The sequence below is a fragment of the Mya arenaria genome, chromosome 6 (genome assembly GCF_026914265.1).
Source record: "Mya arenaria isolate MELC-2E11 chromosome 6, ASM2691426v1".
Lineage (NCBI taxonomy): Eukaryota > Metazoa > Mollusca > Bivalvia > Myida > Myidae > Mya > Mya arenaria.
The window spans coordinates 68525321-68552567 of NC_069127.1; the positions used below are offsets into that span (position 1 = coordinate 68525321).

Below are 27247 nucleotides of genomic sequence, written 5' to 3' on the forward strand. Positions count from 1 at the left end.
ATTCCTTCAAGCGTTAGTAACGCGTTTAATCATAAAACATCATTTTTCGAACATAAATATGAAAACTGCGATCTGCACTTTTGTTAGCAGTCTTCTATCACTGGCGTTCAGACTTAAACGCAAAACTTGGCTCATTCTAAGACAAAAATGAAAAAAAATCTGTCCAAACAATAAAACTTTGAGAGTGCAGCTTTAACCATTACTTAAATTTCAAAAGAGCGTGCAGTAAGAAATTATTTGACAAGAACTCTGATAATTGTCGCGAATCCTTATTTTGTTACAGAATAACAGCAGCAGTACAGACAGTAAAAACATAATAATTCTACATGCAAGTATTATATTGCACGAATGTTTTAGGAATGTGTATGACCTACTTGTTTTAAAGCAACTGCACGTAACCAAGTACACATGTTCTTCTTTCCATCTGTGATACGGAGTGCATAAGGGGTATTAAGTGTCTTTCCTTATTGCAGGATGTGGCAGGGGCGTGTACCGGAAGCGTGTCAGGCCGAGTACCCGGAGAGCGAGCACTGGCGCTGCTACTTCGGCTACAGAATTTACAAGAACATCAAAAGTAAGACAGTGAATGTGAAACTGATATACATATTTTTTTATTCTATAAATGGAAAAAATAATTCATAAACCATGGTCATACTCTGAATTTTTAACCTGGTTTTGAACGAAAAATGGGTTATTAGAAGGAGGATGTCGTTTGGGACAGGGCGGACGGGTGTGCGTCAAACATTGGTTTAATAAAGATGCTATTGATGGATAGTGATGAAACTTGTCCAGGGCGATTGGATTACGGTCAAGGTCATTGTTACTTAAAATAGAAAAATGGTTTTCGCCCACAGTTGTCGGCTTGCAAAATGTTTAACCTTAGTGATATGCAAAATAAAAGATATTCATATGGGACTTAGTATGAATGTTGCCGCGAAACTAAACACATTGGTTACTTAACTAGAGTATTTTCAGATATGTCTTTATTTAAAAAAAAATCCGAGCTGTTTTTTTCTTACTCAAACAAGAAATTAATTGACTATAATTTCTTACTGTCGATATGAACAACCTGGTTTCCTCACACTGAGGTTCTTCAAGCTTCTCCTTAAAATAATGGAACGTTTTTTTTTTAGATAAACTGAAAAATGATTTCGAGAGAAAAGTATTCCAAGTGCCTCATGGAAAAGTCGGAGAGGGGTTAGTGTGCATAGTGCTTTAACTGGGATCGAACTGATTAGCCTTTTGGTAAGAGGTGTTGGGACAAATATCTGTATCATGATGTTTTTCTATTCCCATCTGACAGCGCCGCTATACGTGATCCAACACCTGTTTGACGAGGCCCAGATTCTTGTGGACAACGTGTTTGAGCAAACTCAGATCCGCGGTGACCAGAGTGCCGCCATGGTGTCACGTTCACAGTGGCAGTATCTGCACAAGCTCGGCCAAGAAGTCCGTAACACTCTGCAGAATGTCTCGTAAGTATACATAAGCAAATGCATACATATATATAGTTATTGTGTATAAGCAGATCCAGGGCCGTGTTAAAAAGAGTACCACCTCAGTAGCAATGACAGTCAGCCCCGCATTGAACAGAGTACCACCTCAGTGGCAATGACAGTCAGCCTCGCATTGAACAGGGTGCCGCCACAGTGACAATGACAGTCAGCCCCGCATTGAACAGGTTGCCGCCACAGTGGCAATGACAGTCAGCCCCGCATTGAACAGGTTGTCACCACAGTGGCAATGACAGTCAGCCCCGAAATGAACAGGGTGCCACCACAGTGACAATGACAATCAGCCCCGAAATGAACAGGGTGCCACCACAGTGACAATGACAGTCAGCCCCGCATTGAACAGGTTGCCGCCACAGTGACAATGACAGTCAGCCAAGCATTAAACAGCGTGCCGCCACAGTGACAATAACAATCAGCCCCGAGATGAACATAGTGCCGCCACAGTGGCATTGACAGTCAGCTCCGCATTAATCAGGGTGCCGCCACAGTGACAATGACAGTCAGCCCCGCGATGAACAGAGTGCCGCCACAGTGGTATTGACAGTCAGCTCCGCATTAAACAGAGTGCCGCCACAGTGACAATGACAGTCAGCCCCGCAATGAACAGAGTGTCGCCACAGTGACAATGACAGTCAGCCTCGCATTAAACAGAGTGCCGCCACAGTGACAATGACAGTCAGCCCCGCATTGAACAGAGTGCCGCCACAGTGACAATGACAGTCAGCCGCGCATTGAACAGAGTGCCGCCACAGTGACAATGACAGTCAGTCTCGCATTAAACATAGTGCCGCCACAGTGACAATGACAGTCAGCCTCGCAATAAACAGAGTGATGTCCTCGTGTTTATGAACGCATTGCGTCTAGACCATTGTGAACAAAGTAGTCCCATTTAGGCCCCTTTTCACTTATTGTACTTATTATATTTTAAACATTGTAACGAACACATGTACAAGTTTCAGTCAAATTGCTGATAAGTTTAGAAATGCTATCAAAAGTTCAGTCATAGTCATGGTGTATATTTCAGTGCGGTGTTCGCGCCCGCGTGCCTGTCACACGAAGTATTACTCCGCCCCGACTGGTTTAATATCAGTATCAACGGTATCAAGCTTGGCCAGTCCATATACTGCTGGGAAAACAGCTATAAATACGACAAATGTATCCGATCCACTACCTCTGTCAAGTAAGTAGTGCTGTCGTCCGATGTCTGTTATATAATAGGTTATATACTATTAGTCAAAATATGAACAAGTTCTGGAATCAGATATCAATATAGTTTTACAGCTAGTAAATAGGGAACCACCCAAGAAATCGGCGGGGAAATGGATCCATTGCTATATATATAATAGTGTGTGTTTTTATACCTAAACAGTATTCTGAACCTGTCGAACAAATTTAAAAAAAAAACACTAACAGGTGGTTGATTATGTTATTTCAGATCCGTTTTCTTTTTCTAATATCGATTTTTCAATTTCAGTGCAATTGAACCTCTAAATGAAACATTACAAGGAGACTCTCCGAAAGCCAACACCACCTCAAAGAAAGACCGCCGACGTCACAAGCGGAAAAAAGACCGGAAGAGGCGTCGGCGTAAGAATAAGAAGAAGAAACTCCGCCGACGAGAGAAGGGCGAGAGAAAAGGTGATAACCGGGCTAATAGACGTCAGCGGGAAAGCAAGGAGAAAAATAAAAGTAAGAAATTTATTTCGAACGTTTATTTTTGAATTACAAAATAATATCAGAGCGAAGTAAAAAATAATCAAATCATTGGCCATACAATAAAACCGTAGTTGAACAACTGATTGAAACTGACAACTAGTTTGCCTGCTTTTAATTAAAAACTACCGAGTACTAGGGCGTTTTTGTTGAAACCAAACGAGTGCCAGTTTTGGTTTCAATGGTTTTGGTAGTTTGGAAACCTGTTTTGAAAGTTTTGCTTGAAGTAAAAATGCATGTGTTTTTTTGTAAAGTTTCAACAACACTGTGTAGCTTTTGTATGCAGCCATTACTTCTGAATTTCTTCAAAACCGAAATGATATCGCAGATGGTCGTTTGTCTGTCTTAACTAAATTGTGTTTCAACACACGTGTGATTTTTGATGGAACGAACCGACGAAACAGCCTCCGGTGGGGGTTTCGAAAGTTTTAAAACCGGTTTCGGTTTTTGTAAAACAAACGATAAAACTAGTTTTCATTTGAAACTGTTACACCAAATATACAGTTGATGAAACAGATGTTTAACCAAAACTAGTTTCTTACCAACAAAAACACAAAAAAAAGTTTCTGCAAAGCTTCGTGGTAAGGAAACCTGGATGGCATTTGTGCTCAGTCAATCGTCAACTCTTTTCATCAAAGGACCGTCGCCCCATTTAATTATCGACATAAACATCATCGTCCAATCTACTCAAACGTTGTTGTTTTGTAATAGCACAAGCAATTATTTCAATTATTACAGATCGGCGACGGCGGCATCAGTATCCGAGCGGAAGTTGCTTCCACCATCTGATAGACTCGTGTCCGCTGCCCCAGTGTAACGAATCGTGCCCAAAATACCGGAACCGCTATACAGGGGATGAGATGGATTTTCTGCGCATGTTCATTCAGTACGGGCTAGACCGGAAGGAGATTGCGGAACTCCTCGGACAGGATATGTCCGCCGTGGAGCACATGGACGATAACGCTGTGAGGCGGCTAATTATGAAGTTCGTTAACAAGGGGAGTTGACGCGCTTGAAAATGTCAGGTGCGAAGGCAAAGGGGCATCGCATGGCGTTAAAGCGCGGTAGACTGGGAGCAGCGTTGTATCGCGTGGTGTTAAACTGTGATTATTGTTGTTACTTTTGTATACATAGTGCAATCAATGTGAACCAAAGGTCCGTCGCTAAGCCAGTTTGATGGGCGCCGATCGTCCAGTGTGTACATGTAAAACGAGGTCGGCCTCTATGTGAACAGCGGACGTACTGTGCTTAAGAGAACTGTTAAAAGTGCATGTGTTATTTTTTGTCGTTTGGTTTTCACCTTTCGATGCTTGAGACATTATGAAGTTGTTAACCAGCTATTTGACGTTTTATCGTCCATCCTGTTAATTACCTCGCAAATTACAAACCAAAAGAATATCTATATTATACATGTGTTTTATATACATGTGCTATTTGTACTTCTATAATTGTGCTAAGTTATCAGTTCTAAGCATAACGTATTGTTATGCATTTGTGATTTGGTTTTGCGTTTGGGACAAACTGACATATATCTTATGTTGTACTTTTATTCTATACAGCATTATTTTTCGGTACTTAGTCATCAGGGTAACGTTGTAATGTTTGATGACTTTTATTCATGTTTTTTTCTTACCGAATCAATATTGAGAAATTCAAGTTTATTAAAATCACTTCGAGAAAGAAATGTAAGCATTTTACTATTAAGCAGAACAACAAATCAAAAGCTACACATGTATAAAACTGGATATCTAGACGGTTATTGTATTCACAAGTTAAAGATGACCCCTTTTGACCCTTTTTGTATCCAGAGTCTGGGGAAGAGTGGTGTAGGTGTCTGCCTCTCACCAAAAGGGTCGTGAGTTCGATCCCCACGAGGGGAACATTTTCATGACGTCACAAAATGCACATCAGTATTGGTTCTGCCATTGAAACGAACTCCAGCATGATTCTATAAGCTATCAGCTTTCTTCACAATCGACCTTGAAGAAATTAGTACATATTGTGTCCGGTGGGGTGGGTTAGTTTGTCCCGTCTCAAACGAGCGCAGCTTTTTAAGATAAATTGTTATTCCGGCCAAGTCAACACACTGACCAGGGATTTCACAAATGTGACCATAAGTGACCTATTTTATTAGTTGGTCGTGTTCTATAAAAAAGAAAAAGTAAAGACAAGGAAAAACTGCGAACAATGAATTAAAGTTCAAACTGTTTAATAAGTTCGCGGGCAGCAGGAATCAATCACAGGGTCTCTCAGTCTGCAGACGAAAACCATATCCACAGCGCCACGTCAGCCAGATAAGTTCATAGAGTTTCATGAATAAAACACAAACAACAGATAAGTTCATAGAGTTTCATGAATAACACACAAACAACAGATAAGTTAATAGAGTTTCATGAATAACACACAAACAACAAATAAGTTAATAGAGTTTCATGAATAACACACAAACAACAGATAAGTTAATAGAGTTTCATGAATAACACACAAACAACAGATAAGTTCATAGAGTTTCATGAATAACACACAAACAACAGATATGTTCATAGAGTTTCATGAATAAAACACAAACAACAGATAAGTTCATAGAGTTTCATGAATAACACACAAACAACAGATAAGTTCATAGAGTTTCATGAATAACACACAAACAACAGATAAGTTCATAGAGTTTCATGAATAACACACAAACAACAGATAAGTTCATAGAGTTTCATGAATAAAACACAAACAACAGATACTTGTGACGGAATTGGTCAACATTGCAGCGAAAGTTATCAACGTTCAAATGTTTATGTCTTGTTGGTTAGTTCAAATACTTGAAAAAAGGTTATGATTTGTTAATGCGTGTTCGTTCAATCAGAAGTTTAATAAGAAATGTTTAAGAGGCCTTTTGTAACCAGTAATCTCAGATTTCGGTAAGCATCCCCTTAAATCCGTTAAATACTATATGGTATTCAGGAATGGGGTAAACATCTATGGGTAATAATTTATGAAAATATAGCACATGTTATACAATCTAAACCTTAGACAACAAACCTTACACGAACAACCTTAGACAAAACAACCTTGGACAAAACAAACAACCTTTGCCAACCAAACGTAGGCTTGCAACAACTACCTTAACCAAAAACTGTCTATGACAATAATATTGCTCCCAGAGATATCCAGTTTTGTACAGTTAGCTGTATTAAAGTGGTTATAGTTAACACAATCCATCTTGAGTATTACTTTACGGGTATTTTATTCTTCTGTATTTTTGTAAATAAAATTCTTACAAATAAAATGCTTCATCTGACAAACCTTGTTGATTGTTATCACACCATAGTAATAATAATACAAGTATGCTAAACAAAAAGGACATTAACTTGAAAACCCGCCCTGGTTATCAAAGCTTAATTAGGTTTTAATTAGAAAACAAGAACTAAAAAAAGAACTTAGCACAGATGTTATTATGACCATTACCCAGTTCCATGACACCAGGTAAAAAAAGCTGACATGGACAGGATTTTCACCACCTGACTTAGTGACATAACAGTGGGCACATTAAGGTATATAACACCAGGCAACATAACCAAGGTTGTGGAAGATTGAGTAGAAAATATGACTTTTTTTTTAGAAGAATATTTCTCATTGACAAAGTGACCTACATTAATCAGACTTTAATCATAACCAACTTGACCTACATTTCACAGAGACAAGATTATGAACAAGTTTCATAAACATTAGGTAAATATTTAGGCAGAAAATGACACTTGTGTTAACATAGATTTCAAACATGACCAATCAGTCACCTACTTGTACAACTACTGTAAACAATGTCCAAGTTCTGACCAACATAAGTTTTTGCAAGATGTTAACAGCCATAGCTATATCGATGCCAACAGTCACTGCTATGCCGATGCGGAGTCACTGCTTTATCTATGCCAACAGACACTGTTTGCCTATACAAACAGCCACTGCTATGCAGATGACAACAGCCACAGCTACATGTTTATGGAAACCACTTCTAGGCTGATACCAACAGTCACTGCAATACCAACAGCAACTGCAATACCAACAGCAACTGCTTTACCAACAGTCACTGCTATGCTGATACCAACAGCAACTGCAATGCCAACAACCACTGTTATGTAAAATCCAACAGTCACTGCTATGCTGATACCAACAGCAACTGCAATACCAACAGCAACTGCTATACCAACAGTCACTGCTATACCAACAGTAACTGCAATACCAACAGCAACTGCTATACCAACAGTCACTGCTATACCAACAGTAACTGCAATACCAACAGCAACTGCAATACCAACAGCAACTGCTATACCAACAGTCACTGCTATACCAACAGGTATAGTCACTGCTATACCAACAGCAACTGCTTTACCAACAGCAACTGCTATACCAACAGTCACTGCTATACCAACAGCAACGGCTATACCAACAGTCACTGCTATACCAACAGCAACTGGTTTACCAACAGCAACTGCTATACCAACAGTCACTGCTATACCAACAGCAACTGCTTTACCAACAGCAACTGCTTTACCAACAGCAACTGCTTTACCAACAGCAACTGCTACCAAGGCTATGACATGAGATGTGAATCATCATGTTTTCTTTTTTCGATAAACAGACCAGATAAAACTGTATTAATCATAACATTCAAGTAAAATAATAAAATTATTATAATGGCTGTTATATGGTATACAAAAAAAAAATATGGTCCAATAAATAACTATTTACAATGATTCAATAATTTATTTTCATGAATAATTGTAAGTTTAAGTAACATAACGCAAAATATTGCACACATCCCCATTCAGTGGGTGTAAACAGTGCCATATAATATGCTGTTGTATTTCTGGTATAATGTATCACAGTTTCATACACATTGCTTCAGGAGAATAGACAACTCATTTGTTCAACAGCGTCTGAACGATGAAATGTTTTTATAACATGCAAAACAACATTCAAAGTAAGGAGTGTGTCCAGGAGTTGCAGCATTTACAAATGCTACCTTAATTCAATTTAAATATTCAACTTTCTGCGATTCTGAGCCAAATCCTCCAGAAATCAAATCATGGATACACTAGCATGGCACATGTCCGGACACTGGAAAGATTTAACAAGTTTAATTGAATGTGTAAAAGCTGAAATGTTCATAGTGACATTAAAGAAGAAAGGAACAGATAGAATGTTTTCACTTTCTCTCATCTAGGGATGAAGTAAAGAGTAATGGAAGGGTGCTGCACCCTGTCGTTTTTTAGTAGTAACCATCTGCCCTCATGGAGACCAGCATGGGTACCCTTCTGCCTTCATAGAATTAAATGCTTAAGGCTATCAAATATTTCTTTGTTGATTTAAACTTATTCTATGATTATAAATACATACACACTTTACATATTTGGCAGTTGAAACCTTATACTAGTATTACTTGAAGTGAACACAATTCAAACCATTTTCTGTCAAATTCAAAATTATCAAGTTTTTTACAGCCCTATACAATGTGCCTTTCTACCTTGGCACCCTGTCCCCTTTTTGCAGCACCCTATCCCCTTTTTCCCCTTTTTGCAGCACCGTCCCCTTTTTCTCCTTTTTGCAGCACCCTGTCCCCTTTTTGCAGCACCCTGTCCCCTTTTCCCCCTTTTTGCAGCACCCTGTCCCCTTTTTCCCCTTTTTGCAGCACCCTGTCCCCCTTTTCTCCTTATTGCAGCACCCTGTCCCCTTTCTGCAGCACCCTGTCCCTTTTAAAACCTGGCTAAAGCCCTACTCCCACCAAAGAGTTACCTATTACAGTTTGTTTTCTAAAATGTATCAAACATTCAATAGAATATTCAGGTAGTTTTTTAATTAGTATTTCACAGAGAAATGCCTAGCTGATTTCATTTTTAAGTCCAAAATATCCAAAAATATCTAAAATACATCATATAGTTATGCATTCTGTATGAAAGTTTCTGTTTTAAATGGCAGTTATCAAGTTCAACCATCTTTATCACTTGCTTAAGATTGCAAGTGCTATTGTATGATACTTGCTTAACTGTTGGGTATTCTTGTGGTTAAGATAAGTTTTTGTTTTAATTTATTGAGATATTGTCACTTTTGAAACTTTGTTTCTTTGACAACGAGTAACAATAAAAAAAGTTAAAATGAAGCAATATAATTACTTATATAGCATGATTTTACACTCAAATTTAATTCAAATTTCACTAAAGATAATGACACCTGAATAAAATCACAGTTTGATAATTTTCACATGGATGTAAAATTTGACAACACCAGTTGTTCATAACGTGTCTTGAAATAAAGCATTGTTTCCAAAATCCATAAAAAAAAATCCCCAAAAATGTTTAATTTTTATAGATAATGTTAGGGAAAAATTGCTTGATTTGACTTGAAACATTTTGATCGCAATGCAAAAAATAACAACACCAATTCTAACAACATCAATGACGCTGTCATTTGTCTTTAAAATTACACATTTAAAATTTATAAATCATCCTCGTCCACTATCTTTCATCTGGAATGGCTCCATCCGTTCATCCGCAGGAAGCATCTTATTTAAAGTCTCCATTTTCGGAATGATATCGTTCATTGTGTCTTTTATACGATTTAGCACAGTCACTGTCTCCTGTGTGCGTTGAAATTGCTCCGCGTATTTGGCGTACCTCTTTTGTTTCTCTACCATTGTATGCATCAGCTTCTGGATAATGCAGTCAATCTAGAAAGGACAAGAGATGTTTGTCAAACATTATGCCCCCTGAGCGCCATGTTGTCAGGATTATATTGACAATTGAATGAAATATGCATGGACCGAAATGACAGTTGATTTGTCACTGACATTGGATGCCGTTGAGGCAGTTTTAAGATTATGACCATTCAAATTGTGAGGATAGAGTGTGTTATGACCATGACCTTTGACCTCAAAATCCATAAGAGTCATCAGCTGGTCACAAAAAATCTAAATGTCAAGTTTGAGGGCCATGGCATTGTTGAGGTATCATTCAGACAACCTTTTACCATTCAAGGCCACTGTGACCTTGACCTTTGGCCCGATGAGCCCCTAAAACAATAGGGGTCATCTACTGGTCAGGCCCAACCTCCAAGTCAAGTTTGAGGGCCATGGTAGCAGGCATTGTCGAGTTATCACAAGGACAACCTTTTACCATTCAAGGTCACTGTGACCTTGACCTTTGGCCCGATGACCCCCAAATACAATAGGGGTCATATACTGGTCAGGCACAACCTCCCAAGTCAAGTTTGAGGGCCATGGGTGCAGGCATTGTTGAGTTATCACATGGACAACCTTTTACAATTTAAGGTCACTGTGACCTTGACCTCTGGCCCGATGACCCCCAAAAACAATAAGGGTCATCTACTGGTCAGGCCCAACCTCCAAGTCAAGTATGAGGGCCATGGGTGAAGGTATTGTAGAGTTATCACTCGGACAACCTTTTACCATTCAAGGTCACTGAGAACTTGAACTTTGGCCTGATGAGCCCCAATAACAATAGGGGTCATCTACTGGTCAGGCCCAACATCCATATTAAGTTTGATGACTATAGGTCTAGGCATTGTTGAGTTATCACTCGGACAAGCTTTAACCTTCTTTTACAATTACAGGGCACTGTGACCTTGACCTTTGACTGGATGAGCCCTAAAATCAATAGGGGTCATCTACTGGTCAGGCCCAACCTTCATGTCAAGTTTGATGACCATACGTCCAGGAATTGTTGAGTAATCACTTGGGACAAGTTTTGGTCTACCGACAGACCAACCAACCGACATGTGCAAAGCAATATACCCCTCTTTTTCGTAGGGGGGCATAAATATCAAGCATTAATTGAAATATTTGACTTTGGTTTTAGCTTACGAGTTATGGAAGGGTGTTGCACCTTGTTCTTTTTTGGTAGCACCCTTCTGCCCTCCTTTAGACCAGTATGTACACCCTGCCCAACCCTCCTGCCTTCATAAGTTAAATGCTTAAATATTTCTTTTATTTGATTAAAACTTTAAAATGTTATCATAAATTCATACTTGACAGTTGGAACCTTATATTTACTTCAATTAAACACACTTTTTAACGTTTACAGTCAAATTGATAAGGGTTCATTTCTTCATATAACCTGGCTAAAACCCTAATTTGACATAAATTTTTGTCACTTTATATCATGTGATATTTGGTTGTGGCTGACACAAACCATGCAAATATCAATAATATAATCATAATCTGTGATGTATATATATACATAGAAACTATATCAGAATCATCTTCAATGTTTAAAATTTAAGTAAAAACCTATTTTTAAACATGCACATGGTTGAAATAGAAACAAGACTTTCCTAATACTTGCTGGGAATGATCCAATGTAAGTAAACTTTACTGTAAACCAAGGGATGCAACTCAAAAACTTGATAAAAGATGTTTGTCAAACATTATGCCCCCCACCCCCCTGAGCGCCATGTTGTCAGGATTATTTGGGCAATTGAATGAAATATGCATGGACCAAAATGACAGCTGGTTTGTCATTGACATTGGATGCCTTTGAGGCAGTTTTAAGATTATGACCATTCAAAGTGTGAGGATAGTAGGTACAGTTTTTAATCATGTTCAGATGATGACTGATATTTGCAGATAAAAATGTATCCTCTTAGCAGCAGGGAATAAGTAAATATGATGAAATTTTAATGATGAATATGAGTTATGACCTTGAACTTTGACTCTATGACCTCAAAATCCATAGGGGTCATCAACTGGTCACCCCCAACCTAAATGTCAAGTTTGAGGGCCATCTGTGGAGGCATTGTCAAGTTATCCCACAGACAAGCTTTTTGCGTTCAAAGTCACTGTGACCTTGACCTTTGACCCCTAAAATCAAAAGGGGTTATCTACTGGTTAGGCCCAAACCCCAAGTAAAGTTTAAGGGCCATAAGTGCAGGCATTGTTGATTTATCACTTGAACAACTTTTTGCATTCAATGTCAAGTTTGATGATCATAGGTCTAGGCATTGTTGAGATATCACTCAATTTGTTAACCTTTTCGTGTTAAAGGTCACTGTGACCTTGACCTTTGGACCAACGACCCCTAAAATCAATAAGGGTCATCTATTAGTCAGGCCCAACCTTCAAGTCAAGTTTGAGGGCCATGGGTGCAGGCATTGTTGAGTTATCACTGGAACAACCTTTTATCATTCAAGGTCACTATGACCTTGACGTTTGACCCGATGACCCCTAAAATCAATAGCGGTCATCTACTGGTCAGGCCCAGCCTCCATGTCAAGTTTGATGACCGTAAGTCTAGGCTTATTTGACCTGAGGACCATCAAAATCAATAAGGTCATAAGGTTTAAAGTCATTATGACCTTGACCTTTAAACCAAATGACCCCAAAATCAATAGGGGGTCATCTTCTGGTCACACCCAACATCCATGTCAAGTATGAGGACCAAAGGTATATACATTGTCTAATTATTACTTGGACAAGCTTTTTGCATGCAAGGTCAGTGACCTCCTTTGAGCCCATGATCTAAAATTAGTTGAGGTCATCTACTGGTCACCTAACCTAACCATGTCGAGTTATCACATGGACAAGCTTCTGACCTAACGACTGACCAACTGACATGTGCAAAGCAATATAACCTCTCTTCTTGGCAGGGGGGCATAAGAGCATTCAAATTCTAATCTCAACGAGTGTAGCACAATGCACTCAATACAAACCTCTTTTATGCGTATACATAATGCATTTTGATCAAATGCTACACTCTCTGACAGCTGTTTAAGGTGTTCCTGGTAGCGCAAACACAACATCAGCAGGTGCTCCGGATCCATACGTTCCAACAGCTCGTTATCTCGTGCACTTGTTGGTAGGTTCAAGGAGCCACGAAGAATCGGGTAAATCACTGGGATAGTGTCAAGTCTTGTCAACTCAGGGTCCGGGTCTATATGAATATACAATTATGCCTTGTCTTGTCTCTTAGGATAATCTAATTATTTTACAGCTTATCATGCTGTTTCCCAAAAAATCTATTAAACAATTAAATAACATTACTTTTTAAATGAACAAATATCTTGATATAGAATCAGATCATAATGTTTCTGTTCGAATATGTTATCTTTATATCATAAATGACGTTGCCATAATGAAATATTTCGTTTCATATTTTCAACATAACTTTTGTGATAACTCTTAATGTTACGCCATTAATGAATAACAATGTAAATTTATCGGTTTATGTTGCAAAATTTTAAGTATTTAGTCTGCGCTTCACTTAGTCTGCGCTTCACTTTAAATCATTTAACAAACATTTGTGATATAAATAGCATATCACAGTTGTGGTCATTTAACTTGCAATTTATTAAATTTGTTTATTAAAAGTCTATGAATTGGAAAAGTACTTAAGGTCACACCAAATTAATAACTTGTTCATCAGATTTCCCGCACCTATTTCTTCAGAAAAGCAAAAAAAAATATTTTTATTTTTTTTATCACTTGCGCCCGCACCATCTAAATGATCGAAACTAAATTGGCAACATGAAAACATTTATTTCACTTCCTGATTCTTGAAAATTACGTCAAAAGACAATTCTACCACCATTTAAAGTTTGATTAAATTTTGGACAAATGTGTTTGTTTGGATTTGGCTTCCGCTGAATTTTATCGTGAATGACAGTGATTATCCAAAGTTTGAATTTGGTTCGGACATGTTTGACAGGAATTTGGATGACCGTTACAGTGAAAAGACTGTTTCCAATCGGTCATCTATACCTACTACACCTGTCCAGGTAAAAACTTCAGGTGTGTATTTTAACTTCTTTGTTGTTTTGCTGTTAATATAGCAAATATGATGTATTTTTTGTATTATTTGTTTCTTTCAAAAATAATTATACATTTAATGATTTATGCATGTTTGTTGTTTTTTTGCTACAGATCACAGTATAGTGTTTATTTAATTCATATGCATGTACAGTAATAGAAAAATAAAGTTTGGCCAAGAAACGAGCACCACCTTTCTTGTGTTATCATCAAACTGTTTCAGTAATGCGTACTACATTATACTACAATGAACATTTATGTATAATATTGCTTATTAAAATTTCAGATTCCTCCGTCGCAGCGGATCATGAAATTCCTGTCCCCATGAGGCAACGAGTGCGAGCTTGTGGTGGAGGCCTTGGTCGCCAATGAGTCAATGTTCGTGGACAGTAGGATGACGCTAAAAAATAACCTGACTGACATTCATATGTGCTTCATGCAATCCCATGAGTTTTACCATTCACACAAAGACGTCAAACAAGCCGGATTGAGTATATTTTGTAAAAAAGGAAAAAAAAAAGAGTGTTAGACTGTGTGCTTGGAAAAAGGTATTAATCACACTTTGTGTTGCGAATAAATGTTTGTAGATTTTTTAAATGTTCATGTGTATATTTAAACTATATATGGAAATCATTCAAGTGTTAAATATTTATGCTGATAGGTTTTTGTCTATGAAAAAATATTGCATATTCTTGTATTTTCTTGAAATATTTTTTACTATATATGAAAATTGACACAATCAGTATTTGCAGTACAAAAGAAGTAAAAGTGTCTCATATATATATATATATATATGTTTATGTTTTCTATTACTTGTCTAAATTTGAACAAGATATCTAAAACAATTAAGGAAAATCTGCAAGTTTAAAAAAGATAGGTGTTAAATTTTGAGAAAGCCTAAAATCAATCTGGCGCTGGCTGGAATTTTCTGTGACATATTTTCAGCTGAAATGGTTTACAATACGGTGTAGTTTTTTTGTAAATTCTCTTCCAGAACTTAGATGGCTACCAAGGCCAATCGGGTAGTCAAAGCAAGAGTGATAGCTGTTATAGTTTATATTTGATTGCAAATGCCTATATTCATTTTGTGAGTAATTTTTTCAAGTCACCTTGTCTAGTCATTTCCATGGCATGAGATATGACAATGTATTTGAATAGAGAATTATTTTTAACCAAGTTTTCCTAAGGAAAAGTGGAAAACCTAGTTAATAGATTTGGATATGCCATTGGGCAGGCAGGTGGCTGTGACCATTGGCGCTTGTGTCCAGGCTTTAACTTAGCCATGCATAGGGTATTTTGAAAAAAACTTTTTAAAAAGGTTAAAAAACTAGAAAATTGTGGTTTTGAGTTCTCTCAGTTATGAAATAGTTTAAAGAAATACATTTGCTTGATCTCAAATAGCATTTGTTTGATCTCAAAACTAATATTTGTATAGAATTATTTTTAAGTGTTATCCTTCTTTCACTGGATGTTATCCTTGTACTGTTTACCATATCATTGTTTAGTTAATAAGTGAATAAAATGTGAGCATGTGAGTTAAATGACTATATATATTTGTTCGCTCTTCGCTCGCTCCTCTTTTTTGCTAAATGCAAAACAAATATTTTTTTTATTATTTCACTCGCTCTCACCACTATTTTTTGGAAAAAATCCGATGAACAAGTTATCAATTTGGTGTGGACTAATTACCCATTAGTACATTACTTCAGTTCCCACTTTTGAATGAAACAGTTAATTACAATGAATACAGTACATTATAGCATAAGCCAGTAATAAAATAGGATACACTGTCACACCAGCATATTGCTCTCCCTAAATGGAATGTACTAAACAATATTTGAACTCTCATAGTTAAAGCAAACCTTCAGGATACAGAGGCGCCAGAGGTGGGGTGGCAGAAGCATTGGCCTCCGCTCCAATATTTCGGCAAGCCAAAAACTCAGCATTTTTAAAAAAAAATAATATTCATTCCCAACTGATTTTCCTTCATCGATTTAACTTCTTATCGAAAGTAGGATGTGGGTTTCATTAAGGTTTCGTCAAACAAAATATTAATTGGTTGCAAACTGGAAATCAATAATCTGCTTAGTAGACATAGATAATCTCGGGTAATTTTTAACCAGTTTCCAGAGCCCCTGCAGAGCCACATCTCTCTACCTTTAATAACTGTCTGTCCGTCCGCAACCACTACAATGTTGTGTTTTGGTGTACTCTCTCTTGCTTGCATTTCTCTCTGTGTTGGCATCGTGGCTGCACGCTGACGACTGCCTTGATTCCGAGGAGAGCTCTTTGGGGAATCTGTGTAACAATTCAACATTCAGAATTGATCATTTAAGTATACTCATGAAAAATTGATTTTCAACATTAAATCTTTTATTTAAATTTATTTATTATTACTAATGTAAGTTAATTTATACTAATCTATTTAAGTTGTATTATGCAGACAGCTGAGAGGTGAAACATTTCTCTCTCATTTCTGTTTTCTGCATGGAAACCACTCTGTTTTTTCGAAGTACTCTATAGTGGTGATTGAACCCACAACCTCATTAAAAATTATGGCTCTTTGCAGCTCATGATTATAAATAAATTTGCCACTGGGAAGGGGTAAGAATATCTGACAAGTTGGATGCCTGACAAACGAATGTCAGATGAAGTGAAACCACTGCCGAAGTGAACCAGGTCTTAGCGAACCTTTTTGTTGGACCAAGTGAACCATCTATGAATTTAAAAGGGAAATTTTATATATTAATAATATTTGATATCCTTTAAATTGTTTTAGTATTACACATCATTTTATAAAGTTGTATTGTATAACTTCATTCAATACATAGTTGTTTTTTTAACGTGTATTTGTGTGATAATCAAGTGATGATATTACCAAATGTTCAACCGTAATATACCATGTACATATTCTCTTGAATAAAATACACACATATCATGAAACATATTTCTTGTTTATGACCATATCTACTAATTTATTAATTTTAGATAAATGCAGCATCCTGTCAGGCCATCCACCACATGTTCCAGAGAGCCCTCTTCCGAGGGTGTATCTTCCATTGGACCCAGCACATCTATGGCATCTATGGCATAGCAGTGTGTCTGGGTCTCAGCACAGAATACACCAGCAACAGAGACACCTACCAGTTCATCAGGAAGATCCTGGCTCTGCCGTTCCTTCCAGCGGAGCATGTGAGGGGTGAGAGGATTCCCAACACAGGGAGCCAGCTCAGAGGTCAACCGCATTCATATTTGCTTTATCATCATTTATTTTTTGTTTCATTTTCATGTGCTTCACTGTATAACCTCTTATAAACATTTATACATAGTGAAATTGCTTTATTATTTATTTTGTTTCATTTTCATGATCTCATTTATATCTTTTTTTTTATTTCACTTCCTTTTTCATAATACAAGTATATGAAACAGATTCTTAATTTGACTGACAATTTCATGCATTATGAAATTAATGTGTTTATTTACTTCATCCTTTCATCCAAAATTGGGGTCCTGTGTTACAGTGCTATAAACAAGTGCATGTTAAAAACTCTAACCAGGGTAAAATTCTGCCTGTGCACTATGCTAAAAAAATACTAATATATCTAACAATCGTATAAGATCACTCGCCGAATAAGCTTTGTCGGAGTGTGAGTATAAATAAACTGCAACACCCACTCTTGGGTAATCAAATGGTTCACTTAGGCAGTGGTTCACTTCATCCTGCACCCTTGGCAAGCCACAAATGCTTAATAATTTTGGAAATAAACCTAAGTCATCTACCTGCAGAGATGGGTTTGCTGATGGTTAAGGAGGTGTATGGAATGTCCTCATCTCTCTGAGAGCGAATGGTGCTGCCGGGGGCACCCGCTGGTGGCACACGACTCTGTTCTGCACCCATCTGGATCTTTAAATGATTAATATCATCCTCATAAATATATCCCGGAACAACAGGTTTTCGACCGCCTAAGGATTATTTACATTTTAATCATAAATAAGTGATAATAAAAAATAAATGTTTGTGTGTACCATTTAAAGCAATCATTCATCTTTCAAAAAACAAAAAAATAAAATCTGTTTCAATCATCTGTTGTTTACATTTTGAAATAAATATATTAGAACTTTTTAGTTTCCAAATAAGATATTGAGACAATGAAAGTTGATCTAATGTGCAAACCTATTACAGGTTAGATACTATAAAGGAACAAGTAGTTATATTTAAATTTTAATTATTAATATTTTAAATAAAATCACATTAGATATAAAAAAAAATATTGTAGTCGCGAAATTAGATTACAAATGTGAAGGGATTCAAGAAAACATTTTTTTAACAGAAAATACTAATTCAAATTAAAAGCTTGCCTGGTTGTTCGTCCTCCTGCTATTGTGTTGCCCTTAAATCATTAGTACAGTAACAAAACTAGGGAAAAAAGTCAGTGTAAAAAAGTAATCTGAAGGCTACACTATACTTATACCATTTTTCTTGACATCTATTTAATACGCAGTGGCCTCCCTTTACATGTCACCAAAAGCTGCGTGCAGGGATATTATCAGAAACAAACTGCCAATATTCACATCTCAGTCTTAATTTTGAGGTTCAGAATCAAAAAAGCGATACAGCAAAGAAATGAATACAAACTGTAATCTGTATCAATTATTGCTGGGAATATGATGTATGTAATTATTAATTAACCGTCTCCGTGGCCTAGTTGTTAAGGCATCCGCCTACGGAGCGGGAGGTCGTGGGTTCGATCCCTGGACGCGTTATACCAATATACGTTAAAAGTTGGTACAAGTAGCTTCTTGCCTGGTGCTCGGCATTTCAAGGGTAGTGCTTGGAAAAGTGGTGTACTCGGTACTGGTTTAACCAAGGAAAGTTGTACCCCGTGTATCGGTGCTTTACACCGAACACGTAAAAGAACCAAGGGGTCTCTTCGAAAAAGAGCTAGGGTATCGCACCCGGACTTCCTTGTATCACACCACTGTCTCTTCAGCTTGCTGTCCATTCAGCAAAAACAAAGGACCACGTTCAAGGGTTATCCTTGACCGCATTTTCAAAAGAAACACATACATACACATGTACATACATATACAATTCTAATTATTGGTTACAGATTATTGCAATTTACAAACTGTGTTGAGTAATAGAAAAATGTGTTGTTTTTAAACTCTGGTTTAAGCAATTCTAAAATGAAATAAAGATCTCGAGTTTAAACAATGAGTCTTTGGTCTACCAATACACTCTAATCGAGGTCACGATATCACGGTATATAAAGAACTCATTTTGTAAATACAGGTATGCAGTTTCTAATCATCATACATGTATCTGGAGCCGACTCACACCGGATGTAGTTGGTGTAATAACTAAAGATTTCATAAGCTTTACACACATTTATTATGCTTAGTTAAAAAATCTAATGCTCTCGGACAGAATGTGGATATCCAGGTTTCGTCAAAGGAATTTGTTTTATTTTCTATTGTAAATGTCTCAATGAATGTCTGTTGCATTTCGCATTTCGCACGCACGCACGCACGCACGCAAACACGCACACATTTATTATGCTTAGTTCAAGAATCTAATGCTCTCGGACAGAATGTGGATATCCAGGTTTCGCCAAAGGAATTTGTTTTATTTTCTATTGTAAATGTCTCAATGAATGTCTGTTGCATTTTGTTCTAGCCTGGTGTCTTCTTACTAAAGTAATATTTGCACATACACACGCACGCACGCACGCACGCACACACACTCACGCACACGCACGCACATGCACACACGCACGCACACGCACACACACACACACACACGCACACACACACATTATCTCAGTCGAGGGGTGATTAAAAAAAAATACGTTAACTTTTCATGCTACTCCAAAACAGTTCATAAAATTTATTGCCTATGGTTACAAAACACATAATAAACTATCTTTAACAGATTTAATTAAATATGGTTGTTTATTACGGAATTTATAGTAATTTAAAAACAGCCATGTTGGGATATCTGGGCTATCCGTAGCACGAGGTCGATGTTCACGACGCCGAGTTTTAACATTCTCGTCAGACCATGTTCATGATGGTTATAATTTACATAAATTAACAACAGGGATACTTGGCAAGCATTGTTTTAAATCATTTATTCTTAAGCAGGAGCTATTGTATTTTTACATATAGTTACTTAACAAACTTTTCAAATAAGGTAGAGATATTCCTGACGGAATCGTCATTTGAACAGAAGTCATAAAAGTCTTTTTGTTTCCGTCTGTTTCATGTTTTTAAACAGATATGATTTGTGCAATGCATGCCAATTCTCCAAATAAGTTTTCTTGTACTTCATGTATTGTTTCAGTAAGTGAAATCGCATTTTTGTTCTAAATTCTATTAAAATAAATGAATCAATATCATAAAACTAAAACTCTTATCAAACACATGGGCTTTATACTTTATCGTATCTATAAACACAATGTACCATGACGCCACTGTACGCTGACATCCTGTTTTTGAATCATTACATAATTGACAGCTTAAGGCTAAATCATGAACGATGCTTTTAAACTGTCGGGAACACAGGGCTTCTCGCGATCCTACAAACGTTTCCCTTGTTTCTAGCCATCCGGATGTACCCCTGTTCGCCCCAGCGAGGTCCCCACGAGTTCTTGACCAGCCAATATTCCCCGGGGTACGAGCCATACCCCACAGCCAACACAGCATGACCGGCTCGTGCATTGATGCAACTTGAGTCGTCGAATATGCCTGTGATTTTAAAATAAAACCCAATCGGTTGAAAATCATCGTCAACAGGATGAATAAACTTACATATACATTTATGTAGTAGCTTGAAAAAATACTATAGAAGACGGTATTGATGATAAATCTCACCATCAACACATTATTTGTGGTTATGAGCAAAATGAAAATAATCAAAGTACTGAAAGTACTTTTGGGAGGATTGGTTTAACAACATTGTACGTTTTGTACATTAGATGAACTCTTTATGCATTGTTTTACGTAAGCAGGATACAAATAAATCTTGAGATGAAAGACCCTGAATTGAAATGTAACCTATTCCATTGGTATAAACCAAGTCACTGGCCGTGAAGGGAAACAGTAACAACATAATAATCACAATCATACCTCCCGCATAGCTCTTGAAATTTCTGTTGACCCTGATGGACACTGCAATGGGCCCCTGTGACGCGACTGCATGCATAAGACTGGATTCTGACGAATGGACTCTCTTAACTCCGTTTATCTTCGCAGCCGCCATGTACTTTGTGAATCGGCAAGGGAATACTCTAGACCGCTGTATTAAATTCATAAATGTATGCCGTTTATGTTTTAGTTGTAATCGATACTCTTTCGGTTTGGGCGATAATGCCCAATAATTATTTACTCTGAAATTTACAGAGCCATTGCATTATACATTGGTAAAACAACACTAGCAAGTCAACCCTGAGGGATAGTAAGAAATAAGATTTTCGCAGAATATTAATCATGAAATTGGGAGTCACTTACCGAGGCGTAGTAAGGATATGCCTTCTCTGACTCGATTCCTCCTGCGTCCCTGACATACAGCATGGCCCTGTCCTTGAACCCTCCACCACAACCTTTGTTGCCATAGGAACGGGAGCAGTCAACAAGTTGTTGTTCGCTGAGGGATATCAGTTTGCCTGTCTTTCGGAAATGTTGTCCTTCTATTGCTCCGGTCTATTTTAGAGTTAATGGAGGTAAACACGAGTTTCAGAAATAGGACACATTTTTACATCATCACTAACATATGTATGGAACTTGATTTATATGTTATTTATTTACGGTTATGTTCAGAAGGAAGGCTAGCCTTTTCAAATCAGTGTTTTGAAAAAAATGGACATAGCTATTGTACACTTACGGCACTGAATGCCCAGCAAGATCCGCATGCACCCTGTAAATGAAATTCGTGTAAATAGAAATATTTAAACGAAATAATACACCATCGTGTATGTCTTTTCAATATCCGTTACTAAGAAATTTACAGCAAGAAAGTCTTTACAAGTTGTTTGATACAAAAGCTATATAGTATGCAGAACGCGAGAACCTGGTTTTTGACTGAAGTCACATATCCCTTTCGACGCCAATCTACATAACCCGGCGCCTTGAAAGTCTCTGGCGTCAGAAAAGTTGAAGCGTTGCCGTTGCTGACGTCATCAACAATCTGACTCGTGTATAATGACGCCCACTCTTTGAATGTCTGTAATTATCATTATGGCGATAGCATTTATAAATTATGACATTTGCACCACGAAACTTTAAGCAACTTATCAAACAGCTCTTTAAAATTGTCAATCAATGACATTCATATTATGTGTTCAAGAAAAAAAATATTCTAAGCACAGGAGGCTATTGTAATGCAATGAGAGGTGAGAGTATTCTCACGCGACCTAGAGCGAGAGGTTATACAGTTGAAGGACAATGTGACTAAAGTACACGATCTTACTTAGGTAAGATTTGGTGACCACATCTTCAAGTGTTTGTTCTGAATGATCTGGAAGTTATGTACAACTGACAGTCTTTGTTCATTTGGAGTTAGTTCTTTTAAAAAAAAAAATGAAACAGAGTCGGCATCAACTACTCAATATTCTAAACAAATAATCGAATGACTGACAAAGGTCGTTTCAACGATTTATTTAAAAAAACAAGAGCGACAATGTGATTCGACGCTACATCGCAGATATTTATATGTTTTATCTTACCTCCTTTAGAGTAATGTAGATGACAAGCGTTTAATATCAAAGCTCTGAAGCAATTTTCGAATCCAATTTAATTTTTTGCTAAATTTAACTTCATCGTAAATACAAATTCGAATCCAATCCTCTGAATGACTGACGGAAAGCGTCTCAGAAAATTATCTCATATGGGTGGATCTAATGCCAACCCCAAAAGGATATCATTTTACTTATATTTGTGAAAGGAAAAAGTTTGAGAACATGTATTGGTACTCTTAAATTAAATCTTCATACCCACTACCCATTTTTAAACTTTACCATATCTGAGTACTGGTTGACACCCATGTAGTACGACATCTTCCCCAACGCGTACTGTAAGTTATGAGCGTTGACGTATTCAACGTTGTCTGCGAATATCGCACGTCGCTGCGCCTCCTCGGGCGAGTTAGCGTACTGTTTGCCTGGATTCACATAAGAAAGGTAAAATATATTGTAATTTAAATAGCATAAATCAAACAAAGATAATTAATTTAAAAGGTAATGCTAATGCTCTAGATGGTATGAATGTTAACACGTATATTCAAAGGTATAACTAAAAATTATTAATATATCAATATAAGAGTATTAGTTTTCAATAATCTGTTCGTTATTAAAAATTAGATTAAAATCACTACTGGAAGACTATTTTGTAGGGTCAATGCAAAAAGGTGGCAAGTCTTTTTTACGCTTAAATGTCGTTGGTACCTTCTGGTGTTAACCCCATGCTTTCATATGGATAGAAATGAAGTATTTCAACATTTTAACTTTTATTTGCCAATTGTTTGCAAAAAAGTAAACTTTTTACATGGAATACTTACCATAATCCTGTTTAAACTTCTCAAAATTGGCGTCCACGTTTATTTCTGAAGAAGTTTTATTAATCCCAATATCTGGTTCAGAAGCACCATTCAGTTCCACTAGGAACGTTAACAGTACAACGACAAGGTTTAAAACTAGCATCATCTTCATAACTCCTTTTAAAATGCTTTACAGACGAATATATCATTGAGAGGGTGTCAACAAGGAAGATAAAATATGCAAAATTTTATAATTGATCTACTAGTATATCAACTAACTGAATGCAATTATAATTTGGCCTCCAACCCTAAACTTTATCTTCCTGGTTTTGAAGGGCATTTTAAGCCTTTGCACTATTATTTTAATCGAGGCGGACGTTACTCCTTTTGTTCGTAATTGAGTAAAGTAATCGACTACAAGAACACCGGAAAACGAGAAAGAAAGTTACCAGGATTCATCACCAGTTGATTCATTCGGAACTCCTCGGCCATTTGTATCGAAAAAAAATCGGATGTATATGGACGGTTAACATACTCTGAAATTGGTATGTTTAAGTCCGCTGCAAGTAGATCGCGTAGTAATTTAGTTTTGTAGTTAAACTTAATGAGTGAACGCTTGGTAGTCTTAATAATGTTTGCAATAATACACTTCACTAGCAATCAATTTAAACTTAGATCAACAAATATGAACTCAACTACTACATTTATTATGATATAATTCAAAATTTTACGTACTACTTTTACTGACCCAGCAAACATGCCCATATCGGGCCGATGTCGGCTGAATATCGGCATATCGGCCAGTGTTTGCCGATATCGGCCCGATATGGGCATATTGGCTGAAACATTGTATGTGTAATAATACTATATGATTTAATTTTGAATGTTTAAACAAAATAACATAAACAATAGCTTTTATTTTTTTATGGACAAAAAACTTTTTATAAATATGTCAATATCGGGCCGATATTGGCCCGATGTATACTCGGTATTGCTTCAAGGGAGAGCAATGCATATGTTGCAACTTTCACTAGCAGTTCATTCCCCTGGCGATTAATAAATATTTAAATTCATTATCATTAAATAATAAAAGCAATTTAAGTTTATATGGTTATTTTTAATTTATTCTGTAATTAAAAGATTCAGTTCATGTTTATTGGATTTTTATCTAAGAAATTATTTAGTTTTATATTCACTGCGGTATTTGTGCCAATTCAAAAAGAAGATGAAAGTCAAATCATACTTTTGGTTATTTATCAATGGAAAGTACTGTTTGAATCGTTGTTGAGCGCATGAATATAAGGTTATAGTACTATTCTGTTAATCAATAGTTTTATTCTCGAAAGTAATATTAATACTTTTATTTTCAGTAAATATGTTGAAAAGGAATTCGTGTAATATATTTTCGTGACTAGTTCTCTTTGTAGTTTTATGAGTTTGATTAAAATCTACATTTAGGTAGCATGTGCACACAAAAGCAAAATATATTACATTGATGATTTGGTTGGGTTTGAACGATAACTTTTCTGCTTCCATTGTAGACAAATTTAAAAAGAACATTTTGTTATCAATTATAAATCATAATTGACACATTTTAATTTACAGTATCGTATATTGTTGAAAGATCGAAGTTGCAGAGAGTGGACTACTGCAAATTGAGACTCTGAAATTGAGGAATAAAGGCGATCATAGGGGAGGTATGTCTTTACGTCCAAATGTAACCATTTATATTGAACTTGTTCATACTATGTTAGTTACAATCAGTCTGTCAGGATGGTGTGCATTTATATAAAAAAAAATTGTGAAGCAAACTAATTTATGATACATCTGTAAATGAATTAAGATCGATAAAAAGCAGTTGATTTAGGCTATTTCACACTTAAGAAAAGGCAGGTTGACTATGCCAACCTTTTAATTTACCTAAAGGGGAGAAATGATCAGGATAACCGACTTATGCATTTGTTACTGTAACAAAATGTGATGCATTTTCAGAGGAAGCGTGTTTTAATCAGATGAGGATGAATAATTGTCAATGACAAACACCACCAAGGCATTTGAAGGTGACAGTGGCAATGGCAGGACTGTTCTGCAGGCATCACAACAGTCACTACAAGATCCCGCAACAGTTGCAGCATCTCTACAGGTATATACCGTTCTTAAACTTTATTTACAAGCATAGTTCAAGTATATAATCCCCCCCCCCCAGAAATATGCAAAGGGATGTAGGCAGATTTTATACAAACCACAGAAAAAATAATTCACATTTAACAAAAACCCAATTAAAAATTAAGAATACCAAATTCCTTGTAAATGCATTTTCTAAATACCCATATCCTGAAAAAGACTTATCTCCATCTATGTATTAAAAGTACATGCAATTATTCCAGAGGCTGTCGTGAAATTCCGTCGTTTCTCACAACAGAGGTACGAGCGACATATGCCGCCTGGATGAGGACAGCAGCGGACAGATATGGTGGAAGGGAAATAAGGAGGGAAATGAGGCTGGCGCAAATATCTGAGTGCATCCTTGGATCACCGGGATGGAAAAACAGAACAATATTATGTCAAAAACGCTTAATGATTAATGCAGGAGCTTTATAGTATTGTTCAATGAAATAACTCTTATTTCAAGTCTTATTTTGTTTGTTTATTTAAACAGTAACAGTCTGTGAGTATTATGGCATGTCTATGTATTATAACTTGTACATTTTGATAATACTGTTCAGGGGTATTATCCACATTCTTTGATAATCCAATTGTTTAAATATTTAAAGCAATGATAATAATAATAAAAATTGTAAGATCAAATAGCTTATGTTCTTATGTAGGAATTTGTGAGTATATAATATGCCTGTAGGTTTACGGTAGATTTTCTCTGCATTAATTTGTTTTCTCTCTGAAGACAAACCAAGACAAAATCTTGTGTTTAACTGTCATGTTCTATTGTCATTGAGCATGACAATCCAGCTGTATGAGAATAGGGACGAAATAGGAAGGATATCGGCATCATGCTGGCTAAATGTCGGCTATTAAAAATATGCCGACATCGGCTCGATATGCAATCCGACATCGGCCCGATGTAAATGCCGACGTCGGGCCGATATAAAATGTTTGCTGGGGATATACCAGCATACATCCGAGGTTGTTTTCGATAAAAATGGCTGAGGAGTTCCGAATGCAGTTGATGTTGACGGCAAAGCTCCAAGTGCGAATAATGTATACACTAATATGAAATATATAGTTACGTTCGCATTTCTCAAGGTTCAGTGTTTAATTACCAAACGTCAAAATAATTCAAAATGTCCTAAAGTAAATCTTATTTTCAAAAATAATAACTTTAATTGTTTTACTCTAAAATTGGGATCTGAAGAATTTGATTTTGCTGTTAATGATTTGCAAGCCTTTATTAGATAAGAGAAAATGATTGGCACAACCCGTAATTCTGGAGGGATAATTATGTCAAAGATAACTTGGGACAAGATAATTATGTTTGTGGCATATTATGATACACATATTTCGATTTAAAATTGATGGTAGATTTTTCAATTTAAAAAAAACGATTTATTTGTTTGTCCAAGATATATTATTCCAAGTACGTCAAGTAGGACGTCGCTTGTTGATACTAACACGTACTACAATGTTATAATACAAACTATAATACATATTCAGGATGAATAT

The 27247-nt window shown here is 36.6% G+C and overlaps 3 protein-coding genes across 4 annotated transcripts in view; 1 reads left to right on the top strand and 2 right to left on the bottom strand.

Annotated features, from left to right (window-relative positions):
* The window catches only part of LOC128238756 (palmitoleoyl-protein carboxylesterase notum1-like), a 30365-nt gene extending 23869 nt beyond the window's left edge, over nucleotides 1-6496 (top strand). Inside the window, exons 8-12 of the mRNA XM_052954995.1 lie at nucleotides 474-574; nucleotides 1304-1475; nucleotides 2539-2694; nucleotides 2989-3203; nucleotides 3966-6496. Coding sequence (XP_052810955.1) covers nucleotides 474-574; nucleotides 1304-1475; nucleotides 2539-2694; nucleotides 2989-3203; nucleotides 3966-4234 — 913 coding nt within the window. The 3' untranslated portion in view covers nucleotides 4235-6496. The remainder of the gene's footprint in view (nucleotides 1-473; nucleotides 575-1303; nucleotides 1476-2538; nucleotides 2695-2988; nucleotides 3204-3965) is intronic.
* A 1475-nt stretch (nucleotides 6497-7971) lies between these two features.
* On the bottom strand, nucleotides 7972-18517 carry LOC128236481 (BLOC-1-related complex subunit 5-like). The gene is made up of 5 exons (XM_052951357.1): nucleotides 18397-18517; nucleotides 17818-17941; nucleotides 16195-16335; nucleotides 12942-13162; nucleotides 7972-9945 (listed from the first exon to the last, which is right to left on the bottom strand). Exons 2-5 carry the CDS (start codon nucleotides 17933-17935, stop codon nucleotides 9721-9723), a joined length of 705 nt encoding a protein of 234 aa, XP_052807317.1. The 5' UTR covers nucleotides 17936-17941; nucleotides 18397-18517; the 3' UTR covers nucleotides 7972-9720.
* Nucleotides 18518-19909: 1392 nt separating this feature from the next.
* Nucleotides 19910-23845, bottom strand: LOC128239408 (procathepsin L-like). Of its 2 annotated transcripts, XM_052956034.1 has the most exons (7): nucleotides 23591-23843; nucleotides 23052-23194; nucleotides 22106-22258; nucleotides 21920-21952; nucleotides 21547-21738; nucleotides 21166-21334; nucleotides 19910-20784 (listed from the first exon to the last, which is right to left on the bottom strand). In XM_052956034.1, exons 1-7 carry the CDS (start codon nucleotides 23739-23741, stop codon nucleotides 20582-20584), a joined length of 1044 nt encoding a protein of 347 aa, XP_052811994.1. In that variant the 5' UTR covers nucleotides 23742-23843; the 3' UTR covers nucleotides 19910-20581. The 2 variants fall into 2 exon arrangements, with proteins under 2 accessions (XP_052811994.1, XP_052811995.1); XM_052956035.1 differs by lacking the exon at nucleotides 21920-21952 and having other exon boundaries at nucleotides 23591-23845.
* Nucleotides 23846-27247: the final 3402 nt, after the last annotated feature.

Bases quoted from the DNA above. Each gene is read 5' to 3' on its own strand.
- LOC128236481 (XM_052951357.1), bottom strand. From the start codon at position 17,935: ATGGGTGCAGAACAGAGTCGTGTGCCACCAGCGGGTGCCCCCGGCAGC. The intron at 16,336-17,817 runs GTAGATGACTTA...ATTGTTACACAG, and splicing joins CAGCAAACCCATCTCTGCAG to ATTCCCCAAAGAGCTCTCCT. The intron at 9,946-12,941 runs GTTTGTATTGAG...TGTCCTTTCTAG, and splicing joins TATGTATACGCATAAAAGAG to ATTGACTGCATTATCCAGAA.
- LOC128239408 (XM_052956034.1), bottom strand. From the start codon at position 23,741: ATGAAGATGATGCTAGTTTTAAACCTTGTCGTTGTACTGTTAACGTTC. The intron at 21,953-22,105 runs GTTCTCGCGTTC...TTTCATTTACAG, and splicing joins TGACTTCAGTCAAAAACCAG to GGTGCATGCGGATCTTGCTG. The intron at 21,335-21,546 runs GTAAGTGACTCC...AATTTAATACAG, and splicing joins CATATCCTTACTACGCCTCG to CGGTCTAGAGTATTCCCTTG.